The sequence below is a fragment of the Loxodonta africana genome, chromosome 1 (genome assembly GCF_030014295.1).
Source record: "Loxodonta africana isolate mLoxAfr1 chromosome 1, mLoxAfr1.hap2, whole genome shotgun sequence".
Classification (NCBI taxonomy): domain Eukaryota; kingdom Metazoa; phylum Chordata; class Mammalia; order Proboscidea; family Elephantidae; genus Loxodonta; species Loxodonta africana.
In genome coordinates, this window is record NC_087342.1 from 94,665,951 (window position 1) to 94,683,667 (window position 17,717).

Here is a 17,717-nt window from a genome sequence, read left to right on the forward strand (position 1 = left end):
AGCCAACGGCCACCGCCCCGTAAAGGAGGGGCTCAGTCTTCCCAGGTGCCGCGCGCGGGAGGGGCCACGCGTGCGCAGAAGCGCGGCGGGGGGGGACAACTTGCCTTGGAGAGGGCGGGGCCGAGGGCTACGGCGAGAGGAGGGCGGGGCACTCAAGGGGGAGGGCGTGGCGAGGGCAAGGGGAAGGGTGAGTGGTGGGCGGGGCCATGACTAGGGTCAGAGGGGAGGGACTTTGAGTGACCATGTCCGGGGGGGGGACAGTTAATGGATGTGGCATGGGGCCTGGCGCCAGACCCGAGGCAGACTGCCGGGAGGGGGGATTCCCTCCTGCCCCGAGGGCGGGTCTCCCGTCAGAGGAAGGGGCTGTGGGGATTCCCTCTCCCTCCGGGTCCGACTGTCCGCCCGACCCAGCTGCGCAGGGGTCGCCATGCGTTCAGCGCCCTCCAGGCTTGCTAGAGGTGAGGGAGGTGGGGTGAGGTGGTGCCCGCCCCCCCGGCTCCTCCTTCCCCCCGGCCCTCCCCTCCCACCACCCTCCCCCTAGTCGGTCCGTCCCTCCCCTCCTTCCCCCCGCCGCCTCCTCCTGCCGCTGCCGCTGCTTTGGCTGCTGCGTCATACGCCCCAGAGCTGCCGGGACGGAGGGGCTGGGCCTGGGGACCCCCCGGCCTTTGCCTGCACGCCCTCCGACGCCCGGACGTGCCCTCCCCGCGCGAGGGGCTCGCCTTGATCTCCCACGGCTGCTCCTGCCCGGCTCCCGGCGGCCCCAGCTGTCACCGGTAAAGAGGCGGCGAGAGGCGCCGGTGGGGGGCAGGGAGCCGGGGGTCGGCGCGCAGGGCGCGGGCGGGAGAGCCCACACCGCCTGGGTATCGGGTTGGCCAGGCCGACTCAAGTCCTCTCTCGGACTCGCCGGTCGTGGGGAGTAGAGACCGGGATGGGACACGCCCCCCTCTGGGGGCACTCAGGGAAGTTATCTAACCCGGGGGCAGGGAGCCCCGAATTTGAGAGTGACCTGACATAACCCGGCACCAGAGTGATTGTTCTGAATGAGACACGAGGGCCTGGGGAGGCAACCGTTTCTGAGAAGCTCTGAAAAACATCTCGAGGAAAGCTCCCCAAAAACATTTCTGGACAACAGAGCACCCCAATTATGACACCTCTAAACAGCATGGGGAAGGTGACAGTAGAAACTGAATAATCTTTGCGTCTGCGACCATCGTTTCCCCTAAAATTTTAAGGCCAGGGTATAATATCCCAGGGGAGCTCTAAAAACTGGGAAACTAGTGAATGAGGTTGTGGAGTGAGGAGAGGTGTTAGGGAGAGGAGAGCAAGGCACCAGAGTTGAGAGGGCTGGAGTCAGGAATCTGGTGCCCCAGGTGTCTCAGGGATTTAAACTTGAGGGCGAAGCTGCTTGAACTCAGGACAGAAAAATAGGCAAAAATGGGTAAGGATTCTCAGCATTCATAACCTCCTCCTGTCCTATTCCTGGTTAGCCCCCCCCCCCAGGATGCAATGGCGCAGCCCCCCCGGCTGAGCCGCTCTGGTGCCTCCTCGCTTTGGGACCCAGCTTCCCCTGCTCCCACCTCAGGCACCAGACCTCGACTCTGGGAGGGTCAAGATGTGTTGGCCAGATGGACTGATGGGCTGCTATACTTGGGGACCATCAAGAAGGTAAGAGTTTTGATCTCTGAGCTGTCACCTTCTTTCCATTCCCCTTATATTTTCTGGCTCCCATTTTATCCTCTGTGCTCACCTTTCCAGGTGGACAGTGCTCGGGAAGTGTGTCTGGTCCAATTTGAGGATGATTCCCAGTTTCTGGTTTTATGGAAAGACATTAGCCCTGGTGAGACCTTAGAGGCCTGAGAGTGTGCATCCCATGGAAACAGAAACCTGGTTTGGGTGGGTGGGCAGGAGGAGGCTTAGGCTGGCCCCCTGACACTGTGTTCCCTCACAGCTGCCCTCCCTGGGGAGGAACTCCTCTGCTGTGTTTGTCGCTCTGAGACTGTGGTCCCTGGGAACAGGCTGGTCAGCTGTGAGAAGTGTCGCCATGGTGAGAAGGCTGGTCCAGCTTGCCATGAGCCTTCCAGGCTGCCTTTCGCCCTTTCTCCTATACCCATCCTTATGCCACCTGTCCAGTCTGAGTCCCCAGGTCACTTCAGTCCCCGGGTCACTACTCTGACCAGTCTCCTCAACCCTGTAACCTTCCCCTGTTCCAACCCAGGGAGAGGCAGCCATGGAATGGGGGATGGTGTGGACTTTGCAGGTAGAAGGTGGTTTAAGTACACTCTCTTCTACAGTCATATGACCTTGGACAAGTCCCTTAACCTCTAGGAGCCTCAGTTCCCTCACCTGTAAAATAAGGATAATAACTACCCCTCCCCTCCAGCAGGACCACAGACAAAGATTGAAATGGATAAGACTAATCCTATCCAGGTGCCTAACACAGGTATGCACTATAATAAGTGGTCTATTGTCAACATTATCATTATTCAGCTTATCACCAGGACTGCCACGTTCCGAGGGCGCCAGCCCCTGGAGAGGGAGAGGGTCCATCTCCCTGGGTCTGCCGCCAGTGTGTCTTTGCCATTGCCACCAAGGTAAAGGTACCTCCCTGTTACCCCTACTGAACTGGCCCTTTCTGTGGGAACTCCCCCATCCACAGACTCTCCCACGCCTCTCCTCTCCCCACCGGTCTGAGACCTCCTGCCTGTTCTGTCTCTGCAGAGGGGGGGTGCCCTGAAAAAGGGGCCCTATGCCCGGGCCATGCTGGGCATGAAGCTCTCTCTGCCATATGGACTAAAGGGACTAGACTGGGATGCTGGACATCAGAGCAATCGGCAGCAGAGCTACTGTTATTGTGGCGGCCCTGGGGAGTGAGTAATGAGGGGTAGGGGCCTAAGGAATGACTGACAAAGGGGAGGGCATCCCAGGGAATGTAGTAGAAAGAATGGGGGAGGGGAGTGCTGAAGGGAATGGGAGTAGGTGACAAACAGGGTTTGAGGTGGTTATGGTGGGGGGGGTATCTGGAGGACACTAGTCTTTTGTTCCCTTCAGGTGGAACCTGAAAATGCTGCAGTGCCGGAGCTGCCTGCAGTGGTTCCATGAGGCCTGTACCCAGTGTCTGAGCAAGCCCCTCCTCTATGGCGACAGGTGAGACCAGAGAAGACCCTCCAGGAACTGAGGGAGACTTCCTTGCTTTGTGTTCCCTCATGCCTTTCTCTCCTCCAGTCGCTTCCCAACCTCACCTGTTCACATCATCCTTGCTTGTAAGTCCTCTATAGAACATAATTTTCCAGTATAAAGTGTATTCTGTCTCTCTTGCCTATGTTCAGGTTCTATGAGTTTGAATGCTGTGTGTGTCGGGGGGGCCCTGAGAAGGTCCGGAGGCTTCAGCTTCGCTGGTGAGCTGGGTTGGACATGACCTCAGTGTAACTCCTCTTAACACCCCCAGTAGTTCACCCTACACGCCCCAACCTCCTACCCCGGAACTCCTCTGGCTTTTGTAATGCTTCTGGGATCTTGACAACCCTTTGCTTCTCCAGGGTGGATGTGGCCCATCTCGTCCTGTATCACCTCAGTGTTTGCTGTAAGAAGAAATACTTTGATTTTGATCGAGAGATTCTCCCCTTCACTTCTGAGAATTGGGACAGTTTGCTCCTGGGGGAGGTAAGGGGTGATGAGGCTTTGGAGCTTAGGGTGGGACATTGAGATGTGGAGAAAAGGGTGGGGGGGAAGGGCTCATCGTTCCTGTGACCCCATTTTCCTTCCCCTTCCCCAGCTGTCAGATACCCCCAAGGGAGAACGTTCTTCCAAGCTCCTCTCTGCTCTCAACAGCCACAAGGACCGGTGAGTTGGAGGGATAGAGGCAAGAAGAGATTAGAGCTATGGAAACCTGGGAGGAGAGGGACTGTGACCCACAGGAAGGAACATCTCTGAAAAGGATTGACTGTCAGCATTAGAGGGTCCATTTTCAAGTAGCACTGACCCTGTATCATTTTTCTCCTTGCCCCAGTTTCATTTCAGGGAGGGAGATTAAGAAGAGGAAATGTTTGTTTGGTCTCCATGCTCGGACCCCTCCCCCGGTGGAGACCACTGGAGATGGAGCCCCCACCAGGTCACTGGTCCAGGGGGAATGGGGAAAATCCTCAGGGTATTAGTCTGGGGGCATATGTATATAGAAAAGGGGGGTCTTTGGGGTGCCCGGGAGGGGGCTGGGGGGATAAGGAGGCCTCTTACAGCTTCCCTTCAGGGCAGGGCCCTGGGGGAGGGGTCTCACGTCCCCTGGGGAAGCGCCGGAGGCCGGAGCCAGAGCCAGAGCCCCTGAGGCGGAGGCAGAAGGGAAAAGTGGAGGAGCTGGGGCCACCCTCGGCAGTGCGCAATCACCCCGAGCCCCGGGAGCAGAGGGAGCGGGCTCGTCTGCAGAGGGCGCTGCAGGTACAGAGGCGACGAACCCTATGGGGTGAGTGGTGGGGTATAGGAAGGAATCAAGGATTATCTCTCAGTCCGTTGCCCCTTCTAGGCCTCAGTGTCTCCACCACCCCCCAGCCCTAACCAGAGTTACCAGGGCAGCAGCGGCTACAACTTCCGGCCCACAGACGCCCGCTGCCTGCCCAGGTAAGTCTATCCCCCAACCAGATGTGCTCTCTTGGAACCTTTCCTCCAATTGTTTACATCCTCTGGATTTTCTCACTCACCCCATATTTTCTAAAATTCCTTTCCCTCTCACACTTGGCTACTACTTCTTGTCTTAGAGAGATTTCTGGAACCAATGTCTGGTACCCAGTACCCTGGAGATAAGTGTAACCTGGGAGGTAGTGTTTAAGCTGCCTTTCCCAGGGAGAGAGGGCCCTGTTTCCCTGCTTCAGGTCCTGACATTCACCCTTCCAACCCCAGCAGCCCCATCCGGATGTTCGCTTCCTTCCATCCCTCTGCCAGCACCGCAGGGACCTCTGGGGATGGAGAACCCCCAGATAGGTGAGATTCTACCCTCCTTTACCTGTGATACCCTGTCTTTTCCTCTGTGCTCTCAAGTTCCTCAGTCTCCAACCATTTCCTCATTGCTCTGATCCATACTTGGTCTGCATTTCTGGTCAGTTCTTGCCTGCATTTATCTGGGCTCAGAAATTGCCTTCTCTCCCTAGGTCACCCCTGGAACTTCACATTGGTTTCCCCACAGACACCCCTAAAAGTGTCCCCCACTCGATGGCTGCCTCATCCTCCTCAGTGCCAGCTCCCTCCCCAGGTCTTCCTAGACGCTCAGTACCCCCTTCTCCCCTTTGCCGTAGCTTGTCTTCTGGGACTGGGGGAGGAGCCCGAGGTGGGGCTGGCACTGGCTACCTATCCCGAGGGGACCCTGTCCGGGTCCTTGCTAGGAGAGTACGGCCGGATGGCTCTGTGCAGTACCTGGTTGAGTGGGGAGGAGGGAGCATCTTCTGAACAGCCTCTCTCTGCCCAGCTCCCCATTCACACAAACCGGCACTTTCATACCCTGACCTCACCTGCAGCTGGGATGTACCTGAGGAGGTAGGGGGTTAGTTCTCCCTACTGCCCAGGCTGGAATCTGGATTGGGGTGTGGAGAAGAGGCTCCCTCTTCTCTACCTCTTTCCTGATTCCTGGACCCCACCCCCACCCCATCCTTTTTTCCCATTTGATGTTATTTTGTTACAGCTTTTAATATTTTTTAAAATTATTTAACCCCTGGGGGCGGAGACTGAGGGGGGGGGATAATAAGGGATCCCGGACTCTGTATGATTGAAATAAAGAGAATTAAGCAAATCTAGCAGCCTTGAGTCATTCTGAAAGAGGAGGGGAACACAGGAACTAGAAGCACTTTTTAAGTTTCCCCAACAAATTTGCATACATGACAAGACAAAAAGCAAAGAGAACCAAAGATAGGATTTATTGGGGACCCAGTCATCACCTGGCAGTCAGGTGTCACTGATGTATATGAGGGGATCATGGTGGGGACAGGGCTGCTCACGGTAGGACAGTGCTGGAGTCAGAAACGGACTCTGTGACCTGGCGCACCCAATGCAGATATGGGGAGTTCCCCTGCTCCACAGGCAATGCAATCACCTCTGCAACTTCATAAGGGTGCACAGAACTGCAAAAAAGGTTTTTGGGGGGTAAGGATTACACAAAGACCCAGAGGACTTCGCTCCCTTAGACACAAGCCCTAGACTGCCCAGCAAGTTCTCACCGAACAAAATCTGTCAAAGCTGGAACCAAGGAACTTTGGGTTTTAATCATCTAAGGGGCAAGAAGAAATACAGTTGAGTCAAGGTGTGCAGCAGATTTCAGGATCTTAGATGAGGGACAGGGGCCAAAGGAATGTCAGGGAATGGGGGAGGTTTTGTTGGGGGAAAATTTCTCACCATTAGCACTTCACTGTCCTCCTCAATCTTTCCTTTCCACTCATAACTGAAAAGGTTGAGAAAGAGAGAGTGTGTCGTGGGGAGCAAAGATTTCCTCCCAGGTAAAACGCTCCGTGTAAATCCCGAGTTAGGTTAATCCCCCAACTCCCTATGACTCACATGGATGTAATCTGAGGGATGAGATTGACACAGGCTGCTAGGCGCTTCTCCACCACAGCCCTAAAGAGAAAGCCCCATTCAGAGCGCCCCCTGACCTGGAACTTGGTACTGGCAGCCCAGAGACAAGCTTCCTAAACTAGATACTGCAAGAAGCAACCAGAGGGCACTCCTCCCCCATCTCCCACTCTTCCCTTCATGATCATCCTTACCCACCCCCACTGAGATCCCCACCTGGCGATCTCCTTGGCGACCTTCTCGTTGGGACAGGTGACAAAGGCCGCTGAGACCGAGCCAGGGACGTAACCGGAGCCCGGAGCCGGCGAGGGCTGGGAAGGGGGGCTTCCAGAGGCCATGGAGAGCAGGGCTCGGGGTAGCAACAGAAGGCGGGAGGCCACAGGCAGCAGCGCTGGCATCCAAAGAAACGACAGGAGCAGAGTGGCCTGAGAACAGGGGATGAATTCAGTCTCTCTCTTCAAATACCCCAGGAAACTGCACCGAGGGAACCCTTCACTTGGACACTCTGGCTCTGCACTCCCTCTCAGGCTCCCCGAAGGAATACGTCCCTGAACCTGGGAGACAAACTTCGAAAATTAAGGCAAAGACTCAGTTTTCACTCCCTCCTTAAGCTGTGAAGTTATGGGATTTTGGGTAAGGATAGTGATCGAGACTGCGAGGACCGGAAGGGACGGGGCCGGTCACTCACCACTCCGCCGAGCAGGATCGCAGGAGCCCGCCCCCCCCTCATGCAGCCTCTGCTGGTAGAGGAGAGTTAGATATCAAAGGGCCACACGTTACGCGGAGAAAGGACCCAAGACCCAGGAAGAGCGGCCTCTTCTTACCTGGGCGCAGCCACGTGATACGAAAACAGCGCACACCACGTGACAGTGGAAGCTGGACCACCGAGCCTCCACAGGCAGCCAATCTTACCAGTCTCCGGGCCCTGCTTGCCCCGCCTCCTGATGAGGGAGGAGCGAAGAGGAGTTTGACCAATCGCCAGTCAGAGCTGCAGAGGTTCACCGAAATGGCACGCCCACTTCCACATAAACCGGAAACGGCTATTTGCTGGCTGGGGAGGGTTGCTGCGGCGTTCCGCCGTCACGTGAGGGGGCGGGCCCTCTCCGGCGACGGTATCTCTTTGAGTGTCGCGAAGAGGCCAATTGCAGCTCAGTCCCTCAGGCCATGTGAAGAGAGAACTGACGCTAGAAAAGGGGGGGCCGGAGCCCCCGCAGGCCCCATGCGTCAGGTTGTGGCGTGGGGAGTCATCCCTAAACCCCAGAATGAGCACATTAACAGTCCCGACACTGTACCAGAGGCCTTAAGGAGTGGGAGGGGTCTGAGAAGATTGAACTTCAGGGGTTGAATAGAGCGCCCCCTGCCCTTTTGTTTAGGATTGAGATGTGCCCGGTTTGGAAAAGAACAACAATGATCCGAGGAGAGGCCAGCTGGCCCTGGGTAGGGGGGAGTGATTAGGCAGGCACAGGGCATGGCAAGACATGCCTGGGTGAGGAATGATGCATTGTAAAAGGACAGAGCAGAGCAAGACCCTGTAAATGGGATAGAGAATGGTGAAAGTGGGACTGAGGGCACCTAAGCTCTGGTGACTTAAACCCCAAAGCTGGAAACAGATTGGTGGATCAGAGGAGAGAAGAGAAAAGGGCACCTGGAAGTGGTGATGGTCCTTTTGTCACCTATTTCCTGCCTATTCCACTCTTCAGGACAGGTCCATCTCTCAGCCTTGGGTCTCCTTCCCTTAATCCATCCCCGTAGGAGCCAGGACCTGCCCTACATTCCCTCCCTGGGGCCCAAGCACATCCTGTGACCCAAAAATGGAGACAGGGGCCAATGAGAAGCAAGAGAGGTGCAGGTGCGAGAAGGCAGCAGAGAAAAAGGTTCTTGTCACTCTTCCTCCCCAGTAATCCCCCTTCCACCATGGTCTGGGGTCACTGGTTTGATGGGCGGGTGTGACTGGGAGTTCTCCAGGACTGTCATGGTTCTCTCATAGCTATCTCCAGAGTTGGGGTTTCCTTGAGATTTCTGTTTTTCAGTTTGGAGTCTGTCTCTGAGATGGATCTCTGTGGGGTCTTTCTCAGGACTGAGTTTCCGTTTTGTTATTTGTTTGGGGGTTTCTGGTTTTCCGGGTCTGAAGTTGCTCTTTTAGAGGTCTTTCAAACTCTATGAGTTTGGGGTCTCCTTAGTTTTCCATCTCTGGGCTAATTTCTGTGTCAGAGTTATCAGTCTCTGAGTCTGCAGTTTCTTGTCTCTGATATAAATCTGGGGTCTTTGAGCTCCCTCTGGGTGAGTTCTTTAAGACCTAATTCTGGGTCTGGGTTCTTTGCCAATCTGGGGTCTCAGATCTTTTTCTTTGAGTCCTGGTCTCAGGTCTTGGTTCTTGACATCACCGTCTCAGAGTCTATAGTCTGAGATTTCTGTGGCTGTGGAAGAACCTTTTTGAGGTTGGACTCTCAGGTTTTGATCTTTGATCTCTCTAGGGAGTCCAGAGGGTCTTTTCTAAAATCAGGGGTCTCTTTTCTTCTAGATTACGGGTCTGTGCCTCAGATTAACCCTCTACCCTCTGCCCAAGGGGAGCCGAGGTCTTAGATCCCGCCCCTCTCAGTGTGAGTTATCTTTGTTTTGTGGGTCTGGGGTCTCTCAGACTCAGGGTTTGGGGTCTGCATCTTCGGAACAGCTCTCCCTGTCTGGAGTGGTTTCTATTGAGGGGTCTCTTTCTCCAGGGCTCCCTCAGTAGAGGTGGGGGCTGCAGAGTTTCTCCCTCCTCCTCCTCCTCTCTCCTCTCTCGCTCGCTCCCCCGCCCCCCTCTCTCTCTCCCTCTCCGCTGTCGCTGCTGCCGTTGGCTCCCATTCTCCTCCTCCTCCTCCTCTCTCCTCCTCTCTGCTCCTCTCTGCTCCTCTCTCCTCCTCTCTCCTCCTCCTCCTCCACCTCCTCCTCCTTCTCCCCCTCTCTCCCCCTCTTTCTCTCTTCTCTTTCTCCCCCGTCTCCCCCCCGCCCCCTCCCACTCAGGCCTGATGAGCAGGTCTCGCGCCTCCATCCATCGGGGGAGCATCCCCGCGATGTCCTATGCCCCCTTCAGAGGTACGGTGGCGGGGGGAGGGGGAGGGCCAGATGGGGGGGCAAGAGGGGGAGGGGCAGGGGGCGGGGGTAGAGCCAGGGCTAGGGAGCGGCTGAAATGGAGGGAGAGGGGAGGACTGGGGAAGCAGGGGTGGGAGCAATGAGGAAGGAGGGATTAGAGAACAGGGAGTTAGGGGTAGATAGGGGACGGAGGGGCCAGAAAACAAGCCTTGAAGGGGGGCTGACGGGAAAATGATGAAAAGGGAAGAGAGCCAGAAAGGGGTGAGAAGGTAGAAGGATAGGTTTGGAGGGAGACCTGCAGAAATAATTTGGGAGCGGGAGCTGAGAGATGAGGAAAATATCAAAAAAATAGAGGGGCAGAGTCTTAAGAGGGGCTAGGAGGGGAAAATGAAAACACAGGGGTGAAAAGAGAGGCCAAGAAGATGGGGGGGAGCGTGGTGGGGCTCAGAGAATGGTTAGGAGTAGAAAAAGGGAGGAGGATGGAGGGAGAGAAGAAGGGGCCAGATGGAGAGAGAGGGAGGCTGGGGGGGGGTAGATGGAGGGTCCAGATGGAGGAAAGAGGAGAGGGAACGGTTTGGGGGAGGGGACATCAGGGCAGGGGGAGGGCCAAATTATATGTTTGTTGTGGGGGGGAGGGGAGTAGATATTAGTAAGATTGAGTGATGGGAGTAGGGGCAGGTTAGGACCCTGCCCCAAACTCTGATCTTCATTAAGGCTTTTGACCAATGAAACGTAACCCTTGGGGTCTTAAGCGCTTCCTTCACTTCACCACTTTTATCCCCCTCCCCCGCCCTCATCCTTATTTCCATTCCCCCTCCCTCCTCTGGTGTCCATCACCTATATCTTTCCCCCCATATGGTGTCCGTTCATTATATGAGTTCCCTTTCTGTCCTTCTCCTATATCAGTCCCCTCTCTGGAGTCCATTCTCTCTCCCTCTCTTCTGTCTGGTAGCTCTCTTGTATCTATACCACCTCTCCACTCCCTCCTTCTTGACCCCCTTGCCCTAACCCCCCTATTGGTCCATCTCAGTTTCTCTTCCCTATGCCCAGTTGGGCCCTTCTGGTGTATCCCCGCGTCCCTAGGGATTTCCCATCATCTCCATCTCCTTTTCTCTTAGATCCGTTCCTGTCGTTTGTCCCCCAGCCCATCCTCTATTCCCCTCCCCACTCCGCATCTTGTCGCCACAGGTCTCTGCCTACACTTTCTCCTAATGCCTCAGTTCTTATCACCCATTCCTCTTTTCTTGACTTCTTGGAGATTAGGGGTATAAAGACACTGAGGTTTTGATTGTGGAAACGGGGCTACAAAAGATCCCTATCTGTGCCCTGGCGGGATTTCTCCTAGTGAATCTTTCCCTTTCTCAGCCATGTTCCTTTGCCTCTTGAATCTGCGTCTCAGAATCATCCTTCCCCAAGTCCAGACAATGTGTTTAAGTGTGTGTGTGTGTGTTTGGAGTTGCTCCTAAGCTAAGTTCCTAGTGTTCTTCTCTGCTCCCAGGGGGAAAGCGCATCTTGAAGTCTAACCTGCCTCCCTTTGGCTGCAGCCTGAACCAGCCCCTCCCATAATGGTTATGTATATCAACAGATTTCTTCTCTGGATGTACAAATGTCTGAGTGCTGTGGGCATGTTACCTGCAGTCTCTGTGGTGTCAGAGCCTACGTACTGGTGATCTCTAGAGAATATTGGTTAGAGTCTCTGAGATGATGTTGAGATAGTGAAAGTTGCAAAGTATAGGGCATCTATATTCTGGGGGTTCATCTCTGACTGATCTGTAGGTTGGGTAAATTGAGGGCCACGTTTTAGATAGAAAGGGACCTGAATTTTTAAAACTCTACCAGTCAGGGTTATTCAGTTGGAATGAAGCCAAAGACCAATTCTCCTGCACTATCCATTGTTAGTTTTCCCATTAAAGTGACAGAATTTGATTTTGCTTCCTCTAAACCCTCTCTCACTCTGATTCCTTAAATCTGGTACCTGTCTCTCTTCTATAGCCTATTTTCTATCACTTTGATATCACCCATCTGGTTTCTCTTACTTCCATGGGGCTTGTCTCCTGAATCACTGTGAAAATGTGCAGCAGTTGGGGTTTAAAGGAGAGGCATTTTGCAGGGAGGGGGGTCATGGCAAGAACAGCGAAGTTTGAGAAGGGGGACCCTGGGGGCATCTCTGAGCAAGAGTGACCTTGCTTTCCTGTTCTATTCTTCTGGTAGTTTTGTCCCTATCCCCACCTCATTCTCTGGAGGCCTCCACTATGTCACTAGGCCTGGATAGTCCATTCTTTCCTCTGCCTTTTTCTCCTCAAGCTCCTCACTGTGCCCTGGGGAAGTTGCTAACCTGTGGAGCTGACTTCCATACTGTACAGGGAGACCAGGTGGATGGTGGTGGGGCAGTGTTAAATCTTTGACCTCTGGGCATGGGGTTGGGGGGAGACAGGGAAGAGACTAATTGGGTCTCTATCCAAACAAGGGCATATTTCCTACCTCCTTCATCCCATCCCTCCCCCTACCCAGCCAAACACTGACTAGAGCCATCTTCCTGTCACCTGAGGAACCAGAACTTCCCCAAGGAATAAGCAGGGTTGGGCAAGGACAGGAGGGAGGGGAGGCTCTTTCATGTTCTTACTCTGATCAGGTAAGCTCCCTCACTTCCTCTTTTCCAGATGTTTAGCTCTCAGAATCTCATTAACCAAATATTCCAAGATCTCCCTGCAACTCCCCCCCACCATCCTTTTTTCCCCCAGCTATGCAGTTTTCCTTTTACTCTCTTGCAGATGGGCGGTGCCACTTTCCAGGTCCTTGTCTTCTCCAGTTACTTGGATGCCCTCCCTCTTCCAAGATACCTGCCACCAATCTCTGTGTTTTTCTTCTGATAATTTTGCTGTACCTCCAACTTTTCATTTTCCTTAAGTGGATAGAGAGCTCCTTCCTTTTTCTCTGTCCCCAAACGTGTCCTTTCTCTGACGTGATGCAGTTCCACTCCCTAAGCCACCCCTTTGTATTTCTTCCAACTCTACAGAGCCCTGTGATGTGCTTCCCCTCCCCTCTCTCCCCCAGATGTATAGGCTTATCTTCTGTTCCTTTAAAGTTGCCAGATGCCTTATCCCTATCTGAGATCTCCTCAAGGTGGGTGGGGTCCCTTTCTCCCTCTCTGTGGACTCTCTTCTTGCCACTTTGGGCTGCTTCTCTCAAATGCATAGAGCCTGCCTTACCGTTTCTGTGTCTCTGCCCCTCAGATGTACGGGGACCCCCTATGCACCGAACCCAATACGTTCATTCCCCGTATGATCGTCCTGGTTGGAACCCTCGGTTCTGCATCATCTCGGGGAACCAGCTGCTCATGCTGGATGAGGATGAGGTGAGCAGGGTGAGAAGGATGGGAAAAGACCCCTGGGTGGCACAGGAGAATGTGGCGAGAAAACGGAGAGAATCTGCATTAGTGTAGGGGAAAGAGAGAAGGTAGACATAAAAGAAAAACATTTGCAAGCTGTGGGAGGATGATAACCATTGAGATTTGGGTTGGGGTGTGATAAAAGGGGCATTCATTCTGTCACCTTGACCAGGGGGTCTTTGAGAACTATGTTTGGTGTTGGAGGGATATGGTTCTGAAGATCTGAAGAGTATCTACTGTTTTCAGTCTGCCCATGTTGTAGAACAGGTTAGAATGGGGAAGGGAAAATGAAGGGCTTGGAGAAGGGGTGAAGAATGGGAAGACTTCACCTCCAAAGAGATCCTTCAGAACCCTCTCCCCTCTGCCCACTGATGGGGCAGAATGGAGGGAGAGGGAATTGAGGGGCCCAGAGAAAAATCAGAGGACAGAGGAGTCTGTGTAACTGGGAGAGGGCTGGAGGGTGCTGGGAGAGATGATAAGGTCAGCAGATCTTGGCATGGATGGGGTGAAGACTGGAACAGTACCTGAGATCAGGATTTCAGGGAGATACTGAGAGGGCTTCACCAGGGACTGGTTGGACATCAGGAGAAAATATAAGGAGAGGCCTGGGGATGAGGGGAACTGGGAGTGTGGGGAGTGGTCTAAAGAAGTAAAAATGAGGTAGGGGTAGGGATTAGCTAGAGTGAAGGACATAAAATGAACAGAGGGTCCTTGTGGGAGGTAGTGGCCAAGCAGAGTGATTTGAGAGCCAGGGCAGAGTAGGTTCTGATATGGGAGCTGGGTCAGCAGAGGAAATAGGGGATACAGATATGAAGGGTGGACACCTCAGGAGTATGATTCAAAGAGTAGGGCTGATTTGCGGATCAGCTATACAGAGACGTAGAGTAGCCTGGGAGACCAGAGAGATGTCTGTCCCCTAAAAGCTGTTGGGAAGGGTGTGGTAGGCAGGAATAGAGTTGAGGCTAGGGTTAACCAAGGTGGTCAGGGGCTTGGGGACAGATGGAGGGGACAGGTGAGAGTGTAGAGAAATGGCTGAGTGGAGGGCTTCAGGCCTAGGGAAGTCAGCAGATCTTGGCATGCATGGGGGTAAAGACTGGAAGGGTTCCTGAGATCAGGAGTTCAGAGAGATACTGAGAGGGCATCACCAGGGACTGGTTGGACATAGGAGGGACGTGGTGACTGTGAAGGGAGAGGTGGTAGTGGTGGTGGAGTCTGAGGTTTGGGCATTTGAATGATTCACCAGTGGTCATTGGCTTTGATCAGGGGTTTGGGGTTTATAGGATGAATTGGGGAAATCAGAACCAACAGGAATGGTTACTGTTGGGAGGATGGAGAGGGAGGATCAATGAATAGGGTAATGCAGGAATGGTAGAGATGGGGATGGGTCAAGGGGGTCAATAAAGTGGGTACACTGGCCAGCAAGCTGAGGGGCAACAGGAGTGGCCAGAGTGTGGAGTAAGGTGTGGGTGGGGTGGGGGAGTGGGGTGGAATTGGGAAGGTTGAGCAATTTCGAAGGGCCAGGGGGAGTTGGAATTGGATTGGTTGTGAAAGCAGAACTGGGGGCTAGTGAGGGGGGAGGGCATTCCTGTGACTTCTGGTAGGGGCGGAGGAGGTTAGAGGGCTGGAGAGGTGTGGAGGCTGGGAAGAAGGTGCTGAGGGGAAGTTAGGGGCAAGGCTTATAGAAAGGTAAAGGATAAAGGGAAGAAGGGAAGTGAGAGAGGCAGGGTGGGGGTGATGGAAGGAAATGAAGGGTGGGGGGAGGTGACCAGGCCCTCTTGGGGGAGGGGAGGTTGGGTCCCTGGCTGGCCGAATGCCGGGCGTGGGAGGGAGACAAGCTGTGGATCCTGATTATAAATGCAGCTTCTGCTACCCCTGTGACAGGCACGGAGGGAGAGAAGGTGGTGAGGGAGGTGGGAGGTTGGGAGGGAAGCAGGGAGAATAGAGGAACTGAAGGTCAAGGGGAAACTGGATTCTGGGAGTAGCTAACTCCTGAGGGGTTGTGGGAAGAGCTTAGTAGGGTTTGGGAAAATTCTCTAAAGAGTGTTTCAAGAGAAATGGAGGGAGAAAAGAGGAGGGAGAAAAGAATGAGAGAGACTGGGGGAGAGACGGGTAAGAGAAACCCACTTAGAGGCACACACACGAAAGTGTGGAGGGACAGGTGGCATAAGGTGGGCAGGCCAGGTGAAGGGGGATGCTCATCCTTCCTGGAGGAGGGGAGGGGCAGAGGAGAAAGGCCTCGGCCAGGGAGGTCTGACACATACCCCCATCCCCTAGATACACCCCCTTCTGATCCGGGACCGGAGGAGCGAGTCCAGTCGCAACAAACTCCTGAGACGCACAGTCTCCGTGCCGGTGGAGGGGCGGCCCCACGGCGAGCATGGTACGGCGGCCGAGCAGACTTGCGTGCCTCTGACAGCCTCGGGGCAAAGGGGGAAGGTGGACCGGGCTGGCGGGGGAAGGGAGTGAGGGGGAACTAAGGAGCTGTCAGGGGGCGGGAGGGGGCGGAGACCAAGTCTTGCATCTTGGGAGTGGGAGCCTGGGAGTCGAAGGCGCCGGCCTGTGGGATCTGGAGCTGGGCAGGGGCTGTGGGTGAGAGGCCCCCGGTGGGTCTCTGCTCTGCCTCGCTCCTTTTTTCCACTCCAGCAGCGAAGTTTGACTGTTTTCCAGGTGCTTGTAAAAATAGTCTCCTTAGATCTTTAGCTTCCTGTCCGAGTATTCCTGTCCCTGCTCCTCCCAGCCCTTGGTCTGGGATCTTGGAGAGACTGACCCAGTTCCTGCCCTGCCCCTAGACCGGCTGCCCAATCTCTGTGCCCTTGATTCTTCCAAACCTTCAGCCCTGTGGTTCCCGCCCCCTCCCCTTTTCTTGCCCCTTTTTTTCCTCTTCTCATCTTAATGCTTCTATTTTCTGCAACTCTGTCACTCCCTTTCCTCTTGCTCCCTCTATTTCTCTTATTATTTTTTTACCCCCTAGGCCCCCTTTACCCTTCTACACCCAGCAGAACTTCATCAGACCCCCATCGCATCTCCTTTCTGTCTGTAGAGCTATCTGCTCAGTCTGCCTCTCCAACTCTCTCCCTCTCTCCATCTGTCTCTTCCCTTCCCTCCCTCTTTCTGCCCCCCCTCCACCCCCCTCTTTAGTCATTTAAAAAAAGATTTTTGTCTTCCTGAGAAGTTCGCTTAAAAGGTTTCCATGGGAACAGTGAGGAGAGATGAAGGCAGAGAACAGAGATCTGCAGCCAAGGTGCAGAGAGATGCCCTCAGCCCCCGGAAACCCCCTCGTCACTGCCCCCTTCCACTGCATTCCCCTTCCAGGACCAGGGATCCAGGCCTCCATACCCCCCATCCCCTGGGTGGCCCCTTTCTCCCATCAGCTCCCCTTCCCCTCAGGGATTCAGACTTCCACTGTCTCTCCCCGTAGAGGAAACCATGGCCGGGCCACATCTCTTGGCTTCCTCCATCCCTCTTCTGATAGGCCCAGGCCTCAGTGCCTTGGGGGCCAGCTCTGGGACCCTAGGAGGGTGGGTGGCTAGGGAAGTGTGTCATTGTCATGGAAATCTCTGACCATGGGGGTGTGTGGGTAGCACATCTCTGTGAGCAAAGCCAGGTGGTGGTGGTGGTGGTGGTGGTGGTGGTGGTGGTGGTGGTGGTGGTGGTGGTGGTGGTGGAGTGTGTACAGAGCATGTGTGTGATGTCTGTCACATCTGTGTGTGTCATGTCCGTGTCTGGTAAAGACGTGTGTTTGTGTGCACACGTGCATACCTGTGTGCCCAGGCCAGAATGTTCACATGTTCACGGAGCATGTTTATCATGTGTCCCTGTGATTGGTGGCTCTGCCCACATATTCTCCATTTTTCTTTTTACTGAGTCTTCAGGGTCTGGGGTTTCTGGCCTGGTCTCCTGTGTGTTTTGGGTGGGGGTACCCGTGTGTGTTTGGAGTTGAGGGTGGTATGTGGAGGTTGCTGTGTTGGGATTCAACAGGGGCTGAGAGATAGCCCAGGGGTATATATATTTTGGGGAGGGTTTAGTGAAAGTTCATAGGTGGTGAACCTTTAGGGTCTTCAGAGGGTCGTGAGATTTGTAAAAGGCATGAGAGATCCGTAGGGGACATTGGGGTCACTGGGGCCTTGGGGGGCCCTTCTGGATGGGTATGTGCTGAGGCAGTGAACGCTGAAGCTCGGGAGAGGTCTCCGGACCTTTGAGGGGAATTGGAATCCAGGGCTTTTCCTCTGCTGGGTGGAGCCGGCAGCCTCTCGGTGTTGCCGCCTCTGTTTTGGGGGGTGGTCCTGCTTAGAGGGGGATGGTGGGAGGCCCGGTTGGTTTTGGGGGTCCGCTCGCCCCCCTCCCCCGTCTCTCTCGCGCTGTCTCTGGGCGACGGGGCTCGTGACAGAGGCGGCCACGGCAGCAGCGGTCGCCTAGCAACGGCGGCGGGGCCCGGGCAACGGCGGCAGCGGCGGGAGCGGCGGCGGAGGGAGCCGTTCCCGCGGCCGTCACCGCGCGGCCGTCCCGGCCGTGCCGGCCGTCCCGGGCCCCGCCGCCGCCCCCACCGCGCCGGGCGGCGCGAGCCGGGCCGCACCGCCCCCTCTCCCACCGCACCCCGTCCCCCCCCCGCGCTGGGGTGGGGCCCCTCCCCCACCGGGGACACCCCCGCCCCGCCGGTCTCCCCGGGGGCGGCGCGAGGTAAGGGCGGGGCCGGGCGGACGGAGAGCGAGTGGGG

At 55.2% G+C, this 17,717-nt stretch overlaps 3 protein-coding genes across 12 annotated transcripts in view; 2 read left to right on the forward strand and 1 right to left on the reverse strand.

Annotated features, from left to right (window-relative positions):
- Positions 1-612: 612 nt before the first annotated feature.
- PHF1 (PHD finger protein 1) lies at positions 613-5,770 on the forward strand. Of its 7 annotated transcripts, none has more exons than XM_023540168.2 (14): positions 613-773; positions 1,488-1,665; positions 1,756-1,837; positions 1,949-2,044; positions 2,488-2,591; positions 2,719-2,867; positions 3,049-3,144; positions 3,327-3,395; positions 3,537-3,660; positions 3,773-3,840; positions 4,007-4,144; positions 4,244-4,428; positions 4,888-4,968; positions 5,136-5,770. In XM_023540168.2, the coding sequence occupies exons 2-14, from the start codon at positions 1,507-1,509 to the stop codon at positions 5,519-5,521; spliced, it is 1,737 nt and encodes a 578-aa protein (XP_023395936.1). In that variant the 5' UTR covers positions 613-773; positions 1,488-1,506; the 3' UTR covers positions 5,522-5,770. The 7 variants fall into 7 exon arrangements, with proteins under 7 accessions (XP_023395936.1, XP_023395942.1, XP_023395940.1 ...); XM_023540170.2 differs by lacking the exon at positions 613-773 and adding an exon at positions 4,514-4,608 and having other exon boundaries at positions 826-1,665; positions 4,007-4,108; positions 4,233-4,428; positions 4,891-4,968; XM_023540169.2 differs by lacking the exon at positions 613-773 and adding an exon at positions 4,514-4,608 and having other exon boundaries at positions 827-1,665; positions 4,007-4,108; positions 4,233-4,428.
- A 100-nt stretch (positions 5,771-5,870) lies between these two features.
- Positions 5,871-7,498, reverse strand: CUTA (cutA divalent cation tolerance homolog). 3 transcript variants are annotated; one of them, XM_010600596.3, is made up of 6 exons: positions 7,368-7,498; positions 6,760-6,968; positions 6,529-6,588; positions 6,370-6,415; positions 6,195-6,244; positions 5,871-6,098 (listed from the first exon to the last, which is right to left on the reverse strand). In XM_010600596.3, exons 2-6 carry the CDS (start codon positions 6,939-6,941, stop codon positions 5,972-5,974), a joined length of 465 nt encoding a protein of 154 aa, XP_010598898.1. In that variant the 5' UTR covers positions 6,942-6,968; positions 7,368-7,498; the 3' UTR covers positions 5,871-5,971. The 3 variants fall into 3 exon arrangements, with proteins under 3 accessions (XP_010598898.1, XP_003421085.1, XP_064140725.1); XM_003421037.4 differs by lacking the exon at positions 7,368-7,498 and adding an exon at positions 7,232-7,361; XM_064284655.1 differs by lacking the exons at positions 6,529-6,588; positions 7,368-7,498 and adding an exon at positions 7,232-7,361.
- A 970-nt stretch (positions 7,499-8,468) lies between these two features.
- The window catches only part of SYNGAP1 (synaptic Ras GTPase activating protein 1), a 31,380-nt gene continuing 22,131 nt past the window's right edge, over positions 8,469-17,717 (forward strand). For both annotated transcript variants that reach the window (XM_064284659.1, XM_064284664.1), the window contains exons 1-3: positions 8,469-9,618; positions 12,849-12,970; positions 15,278-15,383. In XM_064284659.1, coding sequence (XP_064140729.1) covers positions 9,552-9,618; positions 12,849-12,970; positions 15,278-15,383 — 295 coding nt within the window. In that variant the 5' untranslated portion in view covers positions 8,469-9,551. The remainder of the gene's footprint in view (positions 9,619-12,848; positions 12,971-15,277; positions 15,384-17,717) is intronic.

Coding starts and splice junctions, on each gene's coding strand:
- PHF1 (XM_023540168.2), top strand. CDS start 1,507: ATGGCGCAGCCCCCCCGGCTGAGCCGCTCTGGTGCCTCCTCGCTTTGG. Junction 2,868..3,048: donor TATTGTGGCGGCCCTGGGGA/GTGAGTAATGAG, acceptor TGTTCCCTTCAG/GTGGAACCTGAAAATGCTGC. Junction 3,145..3,326: donor CCCCTCCTCTATGGCGACAG/GTGAGACCAGAG, acceptor GCCTATGTTCAG/GTTCTATGAGTTTGAATGCT.
- CUTA (XM_003421037.4), bottom strand. CDS start 7,273: ATGAGGGGGGGGCGGGCTCCTGCGATCCTGCTCGGCGGAGTG. Junction 6,416..6,528: donor ATCCCTCAGATTACATCCAT/GTGAGTCATAGG, acceptor CAACCTTTTCAG/TTATGAGTGGAAAGGAAAGA. Junction 6,245..6,369: donor AGGACAGTGAAGTGCTAATG/GTGAGAAATTTT, acceptor CTTGCCCCTTAG/ATGATTAAAACCCAAAGTTC.